This window comes from Antennarius striatus, chromosome 14 (genome assembly GCF_040054535.1).
Source record: "Antennarius striatus isolate MH-2024 chromosome 14, ASM4005453v1, whole genome shotgun sequence".
Classification (NCBI taxonomy): Eukaryota; Metazoa; Chordata; class Actinopteri; order Lophiiformes; family Antennariidae; genus Antennarius; species Antennarius striatus.
The window spans coordinates 8668668-8686390 of NC_090789.1; the positions used below are offsets into that span (position 1 = coordinate 8668668).

General features: G+C 41.7%; 1 protein-coding gene across 1 annotated transcript in view; it reads right to left on the bottom strand.

The window, feature by feature from the left end:
• The window catches only part of csmd2 (CUB and Sushi multiple domains 2), a 267965-nt gene that overhangs the window by 160048 nt on the left and 90194 nt on the right, over nt 1–17723 (bottom strand). The window contains 1 exon segment of the mRNA XM_068332262.1: nt 14671–14878. Within this exon segment, the coding sequence (XP_068188363.1) occupies nt 14671–14878 (208 nt within the window).

A 17723-nucleotide genomic window follows, 5' to 3' on the forward strand; every position in this document is an offset into this window, starting at 1 on the left:
CCCCCGCTACCACGTAAAACGCCTCCGGGTGCCTGGTCTGCAGTGAGCTGATGGTGTCGTGCAGCTCACGTAACGCTTCGTTTCCGTTAGCGTTAGCATTAGCACCCGGCGGGATGTAAACAATAGTGACGAACACCGCCGTGAACTCACGAGGCAGATAGTGCGGCCGGCATTTAACAGTCACATGTTCTATCGCCTCGGAGCAGTAGCTCTTAACCAGTTCACTATTTGTGCACCAACCCCTGTTCACGTATGCACACAGTCCTCCCCCACGTGTTTTCCCAGATCGATGGTCCCGGTCCGCTCGGAACAGCTGTAATCCATCTATCTGGAAAGCAGAGTCCGGCATGCTGTTGTTCAGCCAGGTCTCCGTGAGGCTGATCACACAGCAGCTCCTCATCTCCTCCCAGACCCCCATCCGGAGGGGGTCAATAATAAAGAGAAGAGAAATTTGTGTCGTTCCGCTTGTCATTCGTTACACAGATTCCGGATGAGCAGGTCTGCTATTGTAACAGGTTATGGGACTATCTTGCAAGAACCAGCTCAGCCAAACGATGATGACCAGTGAAAGAATACCGACTGCTACGCCAAATTGGTAAGGCTAATTGATGATAGGAGCCTTTCGCTAATCAGACATTACACGGGGAAAAGCAAACCGCAAATCATAAACATGTACACATCGCTTATGAAGTTACGCATGTGTGAAAAAGACACTGTGACAGACTACTTGATAAGGGTAGATAATATCATTACAACTTTAAGAGAAGCAGGTGAAACCCTGAGTGATGGACTGATCGTGGCCATGGTGCTAGGCGGGCTACCAGACTTATTCAAGCCACTAGCCATGCATGTGACACAGAACAAGGACAATGTCACATTTGCAGACTTTAGGAGAAGAGTGTGAGTTTATGAAGAGTCTGAGAAAATGGAACCCAGTACAGATAACGTGATGAAAACGCACGTAAGACAGGGCAAAGGTCAAATCAACAGAAAAGATGAAGATGCGGACATCACGTGTTACAAGTGTGGGACAAAGGGACTCGGCGCGAAAATGCTACAGGAAAGTGTGGTGCAATTACTGTAAGAATGCCACGCATGCAGAGTCAATGTGCAAGAAGAATGAACGAGATGGTGCCAAAAAGTTCGCGAAGAAGCAAGACGGTGACAGTGATTCCCTCTTCATGGCCAAGTACATCCAGAAAGAAAGAGCACCGGATACTGTCAAGATGAAACGGATTGTGATGGATGTGGGAGCAACTTCACACATTGTGAAAGACATCAGCAAATTTGAGAGCTTCAACCACTTGTTCCAGCCAAGCACTCACTCCTTGGAGTTAGCAGACAGAAGCAAGTGTAGCGGGATGGCCCAACAAAGAGGCACCGCAGTGATCCACCTGCTAGACAGCGATGGACAGCAAAGCAGAGCACAGCTACGGGATGCGCTCTACATGCCTTCATACCCACATGACATCTTCTCAGTGACAAGAGCAACCAACGGAGGTGCGACGATGATCTTCGAGAAAGGGGACAGTCGCATACTTACCAAAGATGGTCGCAGGTTTGTATGAGAGTGGTAGCTTGTATTACTTACCAGCTGTTGAGAATTATGCTGACCAATGTAAAGTGTGCCATGATGTACAGACCTGGCATCAGATATTAGGTCATTGTAATTATGAGGATGTTAAAAATTTACAAAGAGTGGTGAGAGGTATGGAGATGAAGGAAGGTTCACCTGGGTTGAAACAATCATGTGAGGTGTGCACACAAGGAAAATTCACACAGATTCAAAATAGGGAGCCAGATAGGCAGGCAAAGAAGCCCCTAGAGCTAGTACAAACTGATTTAGCAGGCCCCATTTACACTCCAAGCATGGAAGGGCATTGATATGTGCAGTCTTTTACAGATGATTATTCAGGCACTATGTTCGTGTACTTTCTCAGGTCAAAGAGTGACACGGTCAAGGCCACAAAAAAATGATTGGCAGACGCAGCCCCATATACGCAAGTCAAGTGTATTCGTTAAGACAACAGCACTGAATTTATATGTCACAATTTTCAGACAATGTTAACCAAAAACAGGATTAGACACGAGACTTACTTGCCCCACCAAAATGGTACAGCAGAAAGAGGTTGGCTAACACTTTATGAGATGAGTAGATGACTACTGATTGAAAGCGGGTTACCTGATAACTTGTGGAACTACGTTGTTCAGACCTTTGCATATGTGAGGAATAGGTGCTACAATAGGCGCACAAAGAAAACAGCATACGAGCTGTTTACAAGTAATGTACCCAACCTGTCCAAATTACGGAAATTTGGATCTACGTGTGTTGCTTGCAAGCAAAAAAAGGACAAAATGGAATCCCGATGTGAGCAAGGAGCTTTCATGGGTTATGACAAAAACAGCCCGGCGTACCTAGTGTACTACCCAGATGCAGAAAAGGTCCAAAAGTATAGGTTGGTGAAATTCACAACTTAAGCGACAAATGAAAAGGGAACACAGACAGCTGAGTCACAAACAGCTTATGGGGATATATATACCATAGTTGATAACACTGATGAGAGGATTGATGAAAAACCTCAAAACGTGCAAATTCAGAGTGGTGGTGTTAGTACTTCACCTAAAAGGATTGAACATATGCAGCCAGGTGAAGTCACAGATACTGTAAACAGAAGGAACCCACCAAGAGCCAAAAGGAGACCGACTCACCTGCAGGACTATGAGACAGGTGACACAGCGGACAATCTAAACACTTGCATGGACTTTTGTTACAGGGCAGTGTGCGATGTGCCCCATACAGTGGAAAGCTGCTATGAGAGAGGAGATGCAATCTCTCAAGGAGAACAAAGCCTTCACCCTGACACAGTTGCCACCAGGCAAACAGACAGTGGGGGGCAGATGGGTTTATGCGCTGAAAACAGAAGTACATGGGTCTGACAAATATAAGGCAAGGTTTGTAGCAAACGGCTACAGTCAGAAACCGGGTACTGATTATGACGAAACATTCTCACCTACAGCTGACATCACGAGAGTAAGGGTTGTGATGCACAAAGCAGTCCAGGATAACTTAGTGTTACACCAGATGGATGTTAAACAGCTTACTTGCACGTTCCAATTGACTACGAAATTTATATGGAGCAACCTGAAGGTTTTGAAAAGGAATCAGAAACGGGTGAAAAACTAGTATGCAAGCTACAGAAATCCATTTACGGGTTAAAATAATCTGGGAGGAATTGGAATGCAATGCTGCACACATGTTTAGTTGAAAATTATTTTGTTCAAAATCCCGCTGATACATGTGTTTACACACGGGAAAGAAATGGCGAGAAAGTAATACTAATTATTTGGGTTGATGATCTCATCATTGCTGCCAACAGTAAGATAGTGATGAAAAGTGTGAAACGGATCCTTACTGAAAGGTTAAAAATGAAAGATATGGGGAAACTGAAACATTTCCTAGGGACTGACTTTGAACAAGCAGATGGTGTAGTGAAAATATCACAAGAGAGGTTTGTGAAAAAGGTTCTAGAAAGATTTGACATGCAAGATTGTAAGGCTAGAGAAACACCTTGTGAACCAAAACTTCACAGAAGTTCACAGAAGATGCAGAAAAAATGCAAGAGACAAGAAAGTACAGGGAGGCAGTAGGAATCTTAATTTACTTGTCCACATGCACTCTACCAGACATTAGTTTTGTGGTCAGTAAACTCTCTCAGCACTTTGCTGAACCAACTGTGGAGAATTGGAACACTGTTAAACATGTGTTCAGACCTCAAAGTTACAACGGAAAAGGGATTGTACTTAAAGAGAAATGACAAAGAAAAACTAGTTCTAAGAGTCTACAATGATGCTGACTGAGCATGTGATTCAGCCGATAGGAGAAGTACGTCAGGGTATTGTGCCAGTCTAAATGAGAATAGCTCTTTGGTTTCCTGGAAAACAACAAAACAACCAACAGTGGCTTTATCAGAATATATGGATTTAGCATCAGCCATACAGAAAGGTATTTACCTTGAGCAATTGCTTAGTGGTATTGACAATTATCAGTATACACAAACAAAGGTGTATGAAGACAACCAAGGTGCAATAGCACTAGCCAAGAATCCAGTGAACAGACAAAGGTGCAAACATATTAACATCAGTACCCATTTCATAAGGGAAAATGTTAATAATTGAACATTCATTTTGGTATTGTTGAAGTTGAAAATGTTTTCAAGAAATATGTTTGGCCATTGAATGTCGTGGGTATTTTACTTTTGATTTAATGAGTTGTTTTTGTTTTCCCTATTTGATGTGGTAAGATAAGAGCGAGTGGGGGTTTAAGCACAATTCTGTGACGCTCTTGTTTTGGGACTTCCTATCGAGCCCGGAAGTGGTTACATGTAGATGTAGTGCTCTTGTTTGGTAGAGTACGACAAGTGTAATATGTACCAGTGTTCAGGTGAGCGTGGCGAGCTCCGGTTTAAAGAAAAGAGAAACTCTTGTCATTCCGCTTGTCATTTGTTATGCGGATTACGGATGAGCAGGTCTGCTATTGTAACAATTTTTGCTCATATGCAATAAAATTTAATTTTTTTCTATTTTTGAATTTGACTGTGTATGTCTATTTTGGCTTAATATGTCAATGTAGTAAGTTATACGGAAATAATAAGTATCTCTTCATATATCTGAAGTTGTGCTGAAGATAACAACACCAAGCATAGATATGTTAAATCGTTTTTAATGTGGTATATAAAGACAAAAAAACCCGGCCACAATAGGTCAGGGGTCTACGAGTTAAAGCAACTGATTGGATTCCAATGGTGTTGCTATTAGTAAACATATCTAAAGAGACACCTGGTACACACAAACATACTGTGCTTCCTAAATTTTATCAGCCTGTCACATGTTCAACAAGAGGTCATAACGTGCTGGATAAAGTTTATCGAAATATCAAGGAAGCATACAAGGTCTCCCCCCTGCCCCACCTTAGAAAATCGGACCATCTGTCTCTCTTTCTCACCCTGGCATACAGGCCCCTCATAAAGGGATCACCAGCTGAGGTGAGACCCTACAGATTTGGTCTGAAGATACCATCCCACAACTACATGACTGCCTCAAGTCAACCAACTGGGGCACATTTGCACAAAGTGACTTGGACAACTATACGTCCATTGTCCTGTTTTATAGTAAAACATGCATGGATAATGTCACTGAGGAGAAGCTGGTTAGGCATTATCCTAATAGGAAGCAGTGGATGCGCAGCAAGGTAAACAGCTGCTGAGGGCACAACACTGCCCTCAGGTCTCGAGACATGGAGCTTTACAGCTTGGCCACATCAAACCTGAAGAGGGGCATCAAGCGGGTGAAGGCAGCTTACACCAGAAAGGTTGAGGGACACCTCAAGGAGGCGAACCCCCGATGTGCTTGGTAGGGCATCCTGGCAGGGCTGGTGGTGAGAGCCACTCCAGGGCTCTCACCACCAGCAACTCAGACCTAGCAGAAGACCTAAACCTTTTTTTTCTCTAGGTTTTAAGTTGGAGAGGAGCAGGATGTCCCCATGCTGCTGCCAGCTGACACCCTGGCCCTCACTGTGAGCACAGAGGAGGAGGAAGGTGCTCGGCGGTGTGAATCCATCGAAGGCTACCAGTCCTGACGACGTCCAGGGGAAGGTACTGAGGGGCTGTGCGAAACAGCTAGCAGAGGTTTTTGCATCTATTTTCAACCTCTCACTGGCCACCTGCACAGTCCCCATTTGCCTGAAATCTGCCACGATCATACCTGTCCCAAAGAAGAAGTCGATCAGTAGCTTGACCGACTTCAGACCTGTGGCTCTAACATGTACAGTGAGGAAGTGTTTTGAGAGGCTGGTCCTGAGGCACATAAAATCTCTGCTGCCTCCCATCCTTTATCAGCACCAGTTGGCTTACAGAACCAACAGGTCCACTGGTGATGCAATCAGCACGGCCCTCCACACAGTATGTGAACACCTTGAACACCCCAGCAGCTATGCGAGGATGTTTTTTGTGGACTTCAGCTCTGCCTTTAACATACTTGTTCCGAGCAGACTGTTGTCCAAACTGCACAGTCTGGGTATGGATCGGGAGCTTTCTCATGAACCGCAGGCAGTCAGTCACACTGAGGGACTACAACTCCTCAACCCTGGCTGTGAGCACTGGGGACCCCCAGGGCTGTGTGCTAAGTCCAATGCTGTACACCCTGTACACCCACGACTGCGCCCCAACCAACAGCTGCAACATAAATTGTCAGTGACTTCAAGTTCCTGGGAATGTACATCTCAGAGGACCTTAAGTGGGGCACCAACACCAATGTCCTCGTGAAAAAGGCACAACAGTGCCTCTCATTATACCATGTGTTGTGACAATAAAGGCTTTCTATTTACTGTCTAAGGTCCATGAGAAGTCTTAACCTGTCCCAGGACCTGCTGCTGTCCTTCTACAGGTGTTTTGTGGAGATCATCATCACCAGCAATATGCTGGTGTGGTTCAAGAGCTGCTCTCAGGCTGATAGGAAGGCTCTGGAAAGGGTCCGGAAGTCAGCACAGATGGTCGTAGGTGTACAGTTGTCCTCTGTCGGACATCTACAACACCAGATGTCTGAGTAGGGCCACAAGCATCACCATTGACAGTTCACACTCCGCCCACAGCTTGTTGTTGCTGCTGCCCTCTGAGAAGAGCTAACGGTCCATTAAGGCCCGGACCACCAGAAAAACCAACACGTTTTATTCAAGTGCAATTAAAATACTGAACACAGGATGCCAAGTAACTGATTGTCCCAGTTTGTCCCAGTTAGGAACCTGTACAATGCCCCGGTCAAATCGCTGCTACTGAGCCCTCTGCTGCACAGTATATCGTACAATCTGATGGGTCACTGTAAATATATTCTCATATTTGCTTGATCTTACGCCTATGTTTTGCTTTTGTTTTTCTTGTTTTGTATTTATATTTACCTAATACTTGAAACCAAGTCCTTTGCACAAAGAGATGTCAAATAATTTTGTTGTACACTTATGTATAATTACATTAAAAGGCATTCTATTCTATTACCTCTGATGCTGCTTGAAGCCGGTATATAGGTTCAACTCAATATTTCCTAGAAAACTGCTGAACCTGCTGTTTTGTCAAACTAACACAGATGATCAATGACAATTACTGACATGTAACAAAGTCATCTCCTTTCCACTGAGTTTGAGCAAGCCTCGCCTTGAGAGAGAGAGAGAGAGAGAGAGAGAGAGCGAGAGAGAGAGAGAGAGAGAGAGAGAGAGAGAGAGAGAAACCAAATAAGATACAAGGATAAGGGTGGCCCATTTTTGCTGTTCCTGCTTTTAGCCTGAGTTATTGAGTGAGTCAATCTGTAGTACAGCACCAGGTGTTGCAGATAATGTTTCACAAAAGTATTTCTCGGCAGGCAGTACAAAGTTCTTCGTAACTTTTCATCACGTGTAAGCTACATATTAGATCTGCTGATTATGAATTCTGACAAAAATACTTCATGGACAGAAGGACTTTATTGGTCGAGCACAGACTAGTATATCTAATATGGTTTCATATTCATATGAATATGAATGTGTGGGATAGTATTGCAGATACCATAAAGTTGATACCAACAAGATTTTGATCCATTTTAGTTTCATATGCATTCTTAGCAAAGTCAGTTATAGTTGATTCTCCCCATACCATTTCAGTGTTTTGCTATTTATATTGTTTTTTGTGAGAAAACAACATTCATGACTATAATGTATTTAAAACAAACAAACAAACCAAAAAAAAAGTTTGGTTTTGTAGTTACAGGCAAAGCTCATTGGCAAAACTATTGGTTTCTTCCAGTCACTTATTATTGCTCAAGCCTAGGGTATTTTAGGTTAAGAACATCAGCCAAGCAGCCCCAAGGTTAGTCCTAATGTCATGGCTTGACAAATTATATGTAGTTTTATACCATTTCTTATTCTTAAAGTTATTGAATCTCCAGACAGAACCCTGATGATTAATTTCAACCTGTATGCATTTTTTTCAGTCTTGTTAAAGCAGAGCAGGCTATAGATTGAGTTGAAGTGAAAAGTTTTCAGTTTGCCCTGTCATGTACACTCACTGGCCACTTTATTAGGTACACCATGCTAGTAACGGGTTGAACCCCCTTTTGCGTTCAGAACTGCCTCAATTCTTCGTGACATAGATTCAACAAGGTGCTGGAAGCATTCCTCAGAGAGTTTGGTCCATATTAACATGATGGCATCACACGGTTGGCGCAGATTTGTCGGCTGCACATCCATGATGCGAATCTCCCGTTCCACCACATCCCAAAGATGCTCTATTGGATTGAGATCTGGTGACTGTGGAGGCCATTTGAGTACAGTGAACTCATTATCATGTTCAAGAAACCAGTCTGAGATGATTCCAGCTTTATGATATGGCGCATTCTCCTGCTGAAAGTAGCCATCAGAAGTTGGGTACATTGTGGTCATAAAGGGATGGACATGGTCAGCAACAATACTCAGGTAGGCTGTGGCGTTGCAACGATGCTCAATTGGTACCAAGGGGCCCAAAGAGTGCCAAGAAAATATTCCCCACACCATTACACCACCACCAGCAGCCTGAACCGTTGATACAAGGCAGGATGGACCCATGCTTTCATGTTGTTGACGCCAAATTCTGACCCTACCATCTGAATGTCGCAGCAGAAATCGAGACTCATCAGACCAGGCAACGTTTTTCCAATCTTCTATTGTCCAATTTCGATGAGTTGTGCAAATTGTAGCCCCAGTTTCTTGTTCTTAGCTGAAAGGAGTGGCACCCGGCGTGGTTTTCTGCTGTTGTAGCCCATCTGCCTCAAAGATAGATAGATGATAGATAGATAGATACTTTATTAATCCCAGAGGAAATTGCATTTCCTTTCCAGAGGAAAGTTCGACGTACTGTGCGTTCAGAGATGCTCTTCTGCCTACCTTGGTTGTAACGGGTGGTTATTTGAGTCACTGTTGCCTTTCTATCAGCTCGAACCAGTCTGGCCATTCTCCTCTGACCTCTGGCACCTACAAGGCATTTCCGCCCACAGAACTGCTGCTCACTGGATATTTTTTTTCTTTTTCGGACCATTCTCTGTAAACCCTAGAGATGGTTGTGAGTGAAAATCCCAGTAGATCAGCAGTTTCTGAAGTACTCAGACCAGCCCTTCTGGCACCAACAACCATGCCACGTTCAAAGTCACTCAAATCACCTTTCTTCCCCATACTGATGCTCGGTTTGAACTGCAGGAGATTGTCTTGACCATGTCTACATGCCTAAATGCACTGAGTTGCCACCATGTGATTGGCTGATTAGAAATTAAGTGTTAATGAGCAGATGGACAGGTGTACCTAATAAAGTGACCGGTGTATTTGGCCAGGTTGCTTGGGTTTTGACCTATACTGTAGGAGGAGGCAGTGGTTCAGCAGTGGAGCGGGTCGTCCAATGATCACAAGATTGGCGGTTCAATTCCCTCTCCCGGTCAGCCACCTGGAGTGTGAGTTGAGAGTAGGAGGTATCAGCTTACCTCCCGAGCACTGCTGAGGCGCCCTTGAGCAAGGCGCTGTCCCCCTCTACAAGTAGCTCATTTTCAATCGGAGCAGGGGGGTTTACAGGGCCTGTACACATTATGTATGTGCGTATGATTGACTAGATAGATAGATAGATAGATAGATAGATAGATAGATAGATAGATAGATAGATAGATAGATAGATAGATAGATAGATAGATAGATAGATAGATAGATAGATAGATAGATAGATAGATAGATAGATAGATAGATAGATAGATAGATGGATAGATGGATAGATAGATAGATACTTTATTAATCCCGGAGGTAATTGACTAGAGTGCGCTTGTAATTTCACAAAAGTATATTAAATAAAATAAAGAAAAAAATAAAGAAAATGTTATTGCCGTGTGTTTTCTCAAACAGAATTCTAGATATAACTGAATAAAAGCTTGTGATACATACCTGTCATTCTTGATGTTAGGGTAAAAATTTAATCAACGGTATATAGTGAACATAGGTTATGAGATAAGTTACTCTAAAAGCATACCTAATTTAAGAAAAATTACAAACTTTCATTGGGTTTATGACATTACAGGAAGGACAACACAGAGGCCCTGTTCAGACAGGTTGCCGTAGCAACGACATTGGGGCAGAGTCGTCGTTCAGTGCACGTAATGTGTGAGGTCATATAATTGCGACGGCAGTAACAACAACAACGACGAACGTGAAGTTTTGTTACCTTAGCGTATTTGCGGTATCACTGTCTGTTAGAGGTGGAGGAAACACACACACCAGACATTGTCAATTTCTTCTTCCCTATTTTACCGTTCCATAATGTGCGACACTTGTACTTCTGGCGCCTCCCTCTCGTGTCGCAAATATGACATCATGGTCCTCCATATCCATCGGAATGTTTGGAGCTGTTCAGACTGCAGATGCAAAAATCCAATTGGCATCGTTCAGACTACACACAAGATATGTGACATAAATCTGGATGGGCTAAAAATCAGATATAGGCGACTAGTCTGAACAAGGCCAGAGAAAAACAGCTGGAAGGAGAGGAAAACTAGAGTCAGATTATCCTAACACTAACCCTAACCAAACTAATGATGCTGTCGTGAATTACTCATACTCAAAGACTTGGTATTATGAGAAACACAACATATGCAATGGAAATCAAAATATATTCAATGTTCATACGCCTACTGTACTACCAGTATCAATTTCAAAACATACGGAAAGTGGCTCTGCATATGGTGCCAGTACTTGAGCACCTGATGTAAATAATGGTTTTTCTGCTCAAATGTAAAATAAATTATGTTTTTCAGCAGAGCACTGCCATGACATATTCATGTTCTGCCAGGCAAAAAATGGTCAGTAGTTATGTAGCATAATCAACAACTTCCATGAAATAAGCACAAGTTGGGGCATTATCTCCATAAAAATGAAATATGCACATTACTCCCACAGGATAAAGCCTCCGGTCATATAAAGCAGTTTTGAAGACCATTCACTCACTCTCAGGTGAGTAAACCTAACAATAGATCAATACATATTCAGTGCTCTGTGCTCTCCTTCAGCAGTTGTTCTGTCTCACTCTCACAAACACAGATGTGCTTCTTCTATGACTCAGGACATGATGATACTATTCAGTGTGGAAGGAACAATCCATAGGTTTGCTAAATGTAGTGTTCACATTCACTTGGGGCATGGTTAGAAGAGAAAGGATGTAGTCTGCAGGATTTAAAACCCATGAGTATTGCAGCTCTCCAAACAAGAAAAAAATGTTTTGCATTTACCCATTAGGAGAAAAAGAGACAAAAAAGAAAAAATTAACCTTTTGGAAATGGTATCATCAATGACATTAAACACACCCATTTCTCCAATATTGTGACATTGGTCTGGTATATCTGGTGCAAAAAATAAAAATTCCTTTTAACTAAATTCACGCTCTAAAAATTATTGTCCTATTTACAGTATCGGAGTTGCTTTTAACATCTCCAAGGAAAAATGGATCACATTGCTTTGTAAAACAATTGAGCACCAAAGAAAATTATTAGTCAAAAGGCTCTGGGTTCCACTTAGTAGAAAGCAGGAAAATGAACATCTGGCAACAGGCAAGTGTTGGGCATTATTTAAACTCCCTCAAAGTGGATGGTTATGGGGAAGAAAATCAATGCGGAAGCAAACAGTCTAATGGCAGAGTAATGTGTTCCCCTGGGTAAAAAACACTGGAGAAGTCCTGTCAGGGTAATGTCAAGCAAAAGCATAATTCAGTAGCCATTTTTTCAGCCCTCTTAGCTGCCACATTCAATCCACATGCACATCTTAGCTCCTGAAGACAATCTTTCATGCTGTCTTCTCCTGCTGCCTCTTCAGAATGCTAAGTCCGCAGGGCTGTCTATCAAAGTGCTGGATTGTGCGTTAAACATTAAGGCAGGTGAGCGAGAATGGATTTGCATATCCAAAACAGTGGTGTTCTTTTTAGTGATCTGGTTTATTTTCCTTGAAACAAAACACTAACACACCAACAGACAGCACAGGAGTACGGGCAGTATCCAAAACTTGACCCGCTTTGTTTGAGTAGTGGTTGATTGGTCGGGGAGGCATGGTTTTGATGATGATCTCTGACTCCCCTTCACGGAGTCGACTATTCAACCTGTCCAACAGATATCAATCAACTTTGACTTTGGACCTCCCCAATGTTGAGTTACTCAGTCATCAGTAAGCTAATGGGATTTCAACACTCTACAAATTCACTCACACATTTCTATTTTTGCCATTTATTCAGGCAACAAGTATACATCAACAAGTGTTTCCAAACTTCGGGGAATAGATTAAATGTTAGGTTACAAATAAAGGCCTGGAGAAAGAAATTAATTAGAAAAAACAAGAATCCAGGTCCAAGCTAAATGTCTTTTATGACAGAACGAGTTTTTCCTTGAAATAGTGAGAAAGTATAAACATATATATGTCTTATCCCTGAACAACCACCGAGATTATATTACAGACCAGTCCAATTATATGGTGAAAGTTAAAGCAAGAGCACAATCATGTGCGCTTTAGATCAGCACCATCGTAGGGTTCTAGCTGACCTCTCTTAATTGGCCACCAGCTGAGAAGTCTTCATTCCTTTCACTATCTAGTTCATGTCCCTCCACCTCTTTAAAGGTCCTGCCCTCTTTCTCATCCTCCCTTTGTGTCTGCTTATTCTCCCCATTTGGCCCTTTCAACACCTCTGTCCCCATTCTACCAAGAATAAAATTATAGGCACCATACTATTTATCAAAGCTATTGTGTTGTGATTAGACTTGAGCTTTGAAACACGTTACTTTTGGTTACTTTTGACATCAACCCTAAATGAATAAACTTATACAAGCATGAGTAGAGCAAAATTAAGCAATGGAGGCAGGCAAGCATGTCTGCACCTTGTCCCTTGTCCCCTGCACTGCCTTTTCCTTGCAACATACATGATCATCTGTGACTTGTACTCTGCATCCCTTGCAAAATCTCCCCCTTTTTTTGGACTCACATCTCTCTGTTTACTCTCAGACATTGTGATAACACAGCAATGTTGCAGGTGCACCACTATGGGCTTCTCTGGTGACGATTGCCACAATGATGACAGACTCAGTTGAGATTTGTGTACCTCACAAGACAACAGCAAGCAGATCAAAGATTGGGACAGGAAAGCTGATGACTTCAAAAAATGTGCAGAAGAAGTTCAGGCATATGTCTGTAGTTGTCTTGGAAGCCTTCATCCCCATTCGGCTAAGTAGATTTAAAAAGATTTTGATATTAGGCTTTTCTTAAGACTGTGAATATGGTAATTAAGTTATTCTCAAAGAAAGTATTTTTGCTTAAAAACTGAAATATTGCTCTAAGAACTTCTCATGTCTTCTTTCTGAACCTGGTTCCCATCAACTCCATTATCATTTTTCTATCTTTTCTGTGTTGTCTGTGTTGCTTCTTGCTTACAGCTTACGATAGTAATTGCAAACGATATTTTATGTTGCTCATCAAATCTTAATCTCCACTATGATGCTAAAACCAAATCAGTTTCTCTTTTTTTAAAAAATTTAATTCAATCTGAAGGAAGTGGAGTATGTTTAGTTTTTGAATATAGCATGCACTCAAGTCACGTACATTGTGATGCTGGCGTTGACCTTGCAAGTGAAGGAGGAACACACAGAGAAGCACAAAGAGCATGAAAGAGTACATCTGTTTATACAAGTTCCAGTACAAATACATGGAAGACTGGTTGGAAGCGTCACTACTTCCGTCCACATGTCCATTTATGCCCATATGGGCTGTGTATGTGCATGAAACGGAGTCAATGTGTGTGAGGCACGATGGTGAAACAACACTACACGGCTGGCGGTGCTAATGGAGCTCACTAATTACCTCCTGAGCTGAGAGAGTTGTCAGAGAAAGGAGGAACTGCCACAGATGGTGAGAGACACACACTGACACCACAATATCCCACCTCTTCATCATTAGAGCTGTGTTTGCGTGAGACTGGGTGAATGAGTTAGTGTCTGACCAAAATTGAATGTATAAATTACACCCAATTTACACTCCAGATAAATGCTATTTTAAATCCCTGCATTTATTATTTTCAGTTATTGGATACTAGCAACCGATGTTTGATAGCATCAATGGTTGAGTTGCTATTTAAAGACATTTCAGACACTTGTGGTCCAGATACAGAACCACTAAGTCTAGCCAACACATGGGCTGGGCACCACAGCCAAGTCATAAATGATATAAATGAAGCTATTAATGAGCCCCGAGAGTATCAATATCACTATCCATAATGTCCAAGGTTATTGGTTGTGCTGAGAGCATTGGAGAATTTAAGGCATTTGTCTGTGATGCATTTTAAATAGTGTCAGCTCAGATGGGTGCTGACAGGAAACCATAGATAACAGTGATTTTTTTTTGGCAAAATGCACTTGTGGTTGCTACTCAAGACCATTTATATAGCAGAGTAGTATGGACTAATTGTAATACCCATCCCCATACAGTGATCCACTTCTAACCATACTTAAGCTAGCTCATTCTTGCAGCTGCAAAAGTGCCTGTGGGCAGGTGATGCAGCAGGTGATGTAGCGCTTCTCACACTCCAAATGAAGTGTTACATGCTGACTACTCACCACTGTGAAGAGCCCTCAGTACCGCTAACCTCCAACAGGTCATAGTCGTCTTCCAACTGAAAGTCAGAAAAAACCAGGGCGATGGTGTCTCCTGGCTCTGCGAGCACAGTCCAGGTGCAGTCAGCATTGTTGTTGTACTCATCTGGATAATTGGGAGTAGTGATGACCCCGCTCTGGCCCCGTAGTGTCCCACCACACCCATCTTCTGCTGCAGATAGCACAGGAATGGAGAAAGGCTTATTTAATATGAAAATGAAAATCAAGATAATGACAGACTTGAGGTGCAGAGAGACAATCTGTTGGTAGTAATTCTAACTGGCTATTGTAAACTGAGGTCCAGATATGAAACAGCTGTGATTATCTTACAGTCCCTGCAAGTAATATTCCCCTGCAAACAGATCCTTAGAAGTTCTCTGTTTAAGGACTGTTCAACATGTTTAGTAACAGTTAGTATTCTTAGACTATCTTTTCTAAGCATATGAAATGTATTGTTACATTAAACTGTGGCTGATTTCTGGTTCAGTTCTGTGGCTAAGAATAGAGTGCATAGCAACAGTGAGATTACAAAAGATCCATAATAAAGTACGCTATAAAAAAGAGCAGTGTGTAAGTTTCAAAGGCATCTGGCTGTGTGGTGTCAGATTGCAACCAACTGACCTCTCATCTCATCCTTCCCTATAGCAGATGCTGAACACATGATAAATATGATATTTTTTCTTGAGCTAGTGTTCACTTTGTCCATTCTTGCCAACTGTAGAATACAGGAGGACCTGTTCATTCTGTAGATATAAAAGTCTCCTTTTTAATGAGTACAATGAATTTCCCCATTCAGTCAGCGTTTTTCATTCCCATCCTTTTTTTCTCTGTTCTATTTGAAGGTAATGAAAGCAAAATGGGGTGTCAGTTTGTTCCACCTCTGTGACACCTGTGGAGGTAGTAAGAACTTCAAAACAGATATATATATATATATATATGTAGTGCACCAGCATGTTGGAACAGGTGTGACATTGCACTAATACGTTCACATGTGCGAACAACCTGGGTGGATTTAGCAAAAGGAAGTCTGTTATTTGAAGAAAAAGCACAGAGGATGACCATTAACTGAGGAGACAATGAAACATTGGAGCTTTTATGCTTGGTGTTACACTGTGTGTCATGTCTCTCAAATCTCATTATACTGTGTATTGTGACAATAAAGGCTTTCTATTCTATTCTAAAGCTGAGACATGCTGAGTAGGTGTGGTGGCATCTTGAGTTGGTCCACATTGAACATTGAATAGGGGTCACTACTTTTGGTGATGCTGAACAATATCGGTTGAAAGTGATGAGAAATTCAGGACATTTCCATTAACAAAAAATATGATATTAATATTAATTTACATACATGCCTTATTCACAGTGGTGCTCTTAAGTATCTGCTGAAGAACACTTGCTTTTTAGCAATAAAGCATCACCTAAATTAAAAATAAATGTGCACATTGATCAACAGTTAGTCAATTAATGTTGCTGTGAGCCAAAATTCAGCTTTTAAAATTGAGCAGCATAAAACTCTGGAAAGAGTTTAGCCTTGGGTCAACGAGACAAAGTCATAGGATTTCAAAATGCCCTACAGAGTTGTTCATCAGTTTGGTACAGTGTGTGATGCAACCTAATGAAACAGGGGGAAGTGATTCAATTCTAATTAATTCAGGTTTCTGTTAATCAAACCAGCCCATCCCTCTTTAAGACTGCTTTAACGGGTCCATTACAAAATAAAAGCATGCATCAAATGTGCTGTCAGAATAATTCTGCTACCCAGCCTCTGATATGTTCATTCCAACTTTAAACAGTGTCATGTGATACCTGAAATGCAATTGCCTTGTAGCATTTCTCAAAATGTGTATTCCTGAATATGGTCTAGAATAGCAGGGATGCATCAAATGTTTGCCTCTATGTTTAGATTGAGATTAATTAACAGTGTTTGGTGTCTCAAATAGAGGTGGAGGAGGAAGTGGAGCTCAGAGGTGTCCAGCTCTGTCCGTCATCTATCTTACCTGTCATCAAAGCGGAAAAGCAAGGAAGTGTACATACTAGCAGAAACTTGTGAGGTGTGAACTTGAAAAAAAAAGGGAAACCACGACAGAAGAGTTGGATGAAGAGGATGACAGGTGACAAGCGAGGATATGTGAGAGGAAGGTGCAGAGGGAGGGTGGACAATGAGAAAAGAGAGAGATGCAAAAAGGGTGACAGGTGAGTGTTGCAGTGGGAGTGACAGGAAGTAGAAGTCAGACAGTAGATAAGATGAGGATGTGCATTGATATTCCATCCAAGACCGTTTCTTCACACTTGAAGAGAAGTCTGACTCCAAACTCTTCTTCACCTTGACTCTCTTCATTGCAATCTCCTTTTTGAAAATAGAAAATGGCTAAACCGCAGACAGAATGAGCAAAATCCTAAAAACTACTGAACACCTCAATAAGTAGAGGAGCAAGAATGTACTAATTTTTTTCCCCAGTCAATTGTAAGTTTCAAGATGCTTCCCATGGTGGGACAGCACCTTCCAGGCTGACAGTTTATCATGGTTTTCAGCAGGAGGAAGGTGTGCTTCTATTCCTGGAAGTGTCACAGCAATCTAAATTTAGAGAACATTGCCATTCCATGTAGGTTATAAAAATGCATTATAAGTATAATTTCTTTACACACCAGTGAAAAGTTTGTGGGTTTAGAACATCTTAGTTATTGAGTCTTTTTTTTTACTTCAAAATTATGCAACAGCTAATGGTAGAAGTAGAGTCATTAAACAGCAGAGAAAGTCGCCATTGTTTACACAGTAAAGAGCCAGGTCTAAAATCACACGTATTGCCCGTTTATTGTCATGAATTTCAAATTGGATCATTGAATTTTAATTTGATCTGCACCAAGTTACAGATCAAACTGCCTAAAACTTCCAAATTTATTCCATCAACATTTATGTCTTAAATTAAAGAAAACACTTGTGAAGTGAAGGAAAAACAATGAGATCTTCCCCTTTATCCATATCCACAACTAATTTTTAAAGCAGTCAATTCTAGCCC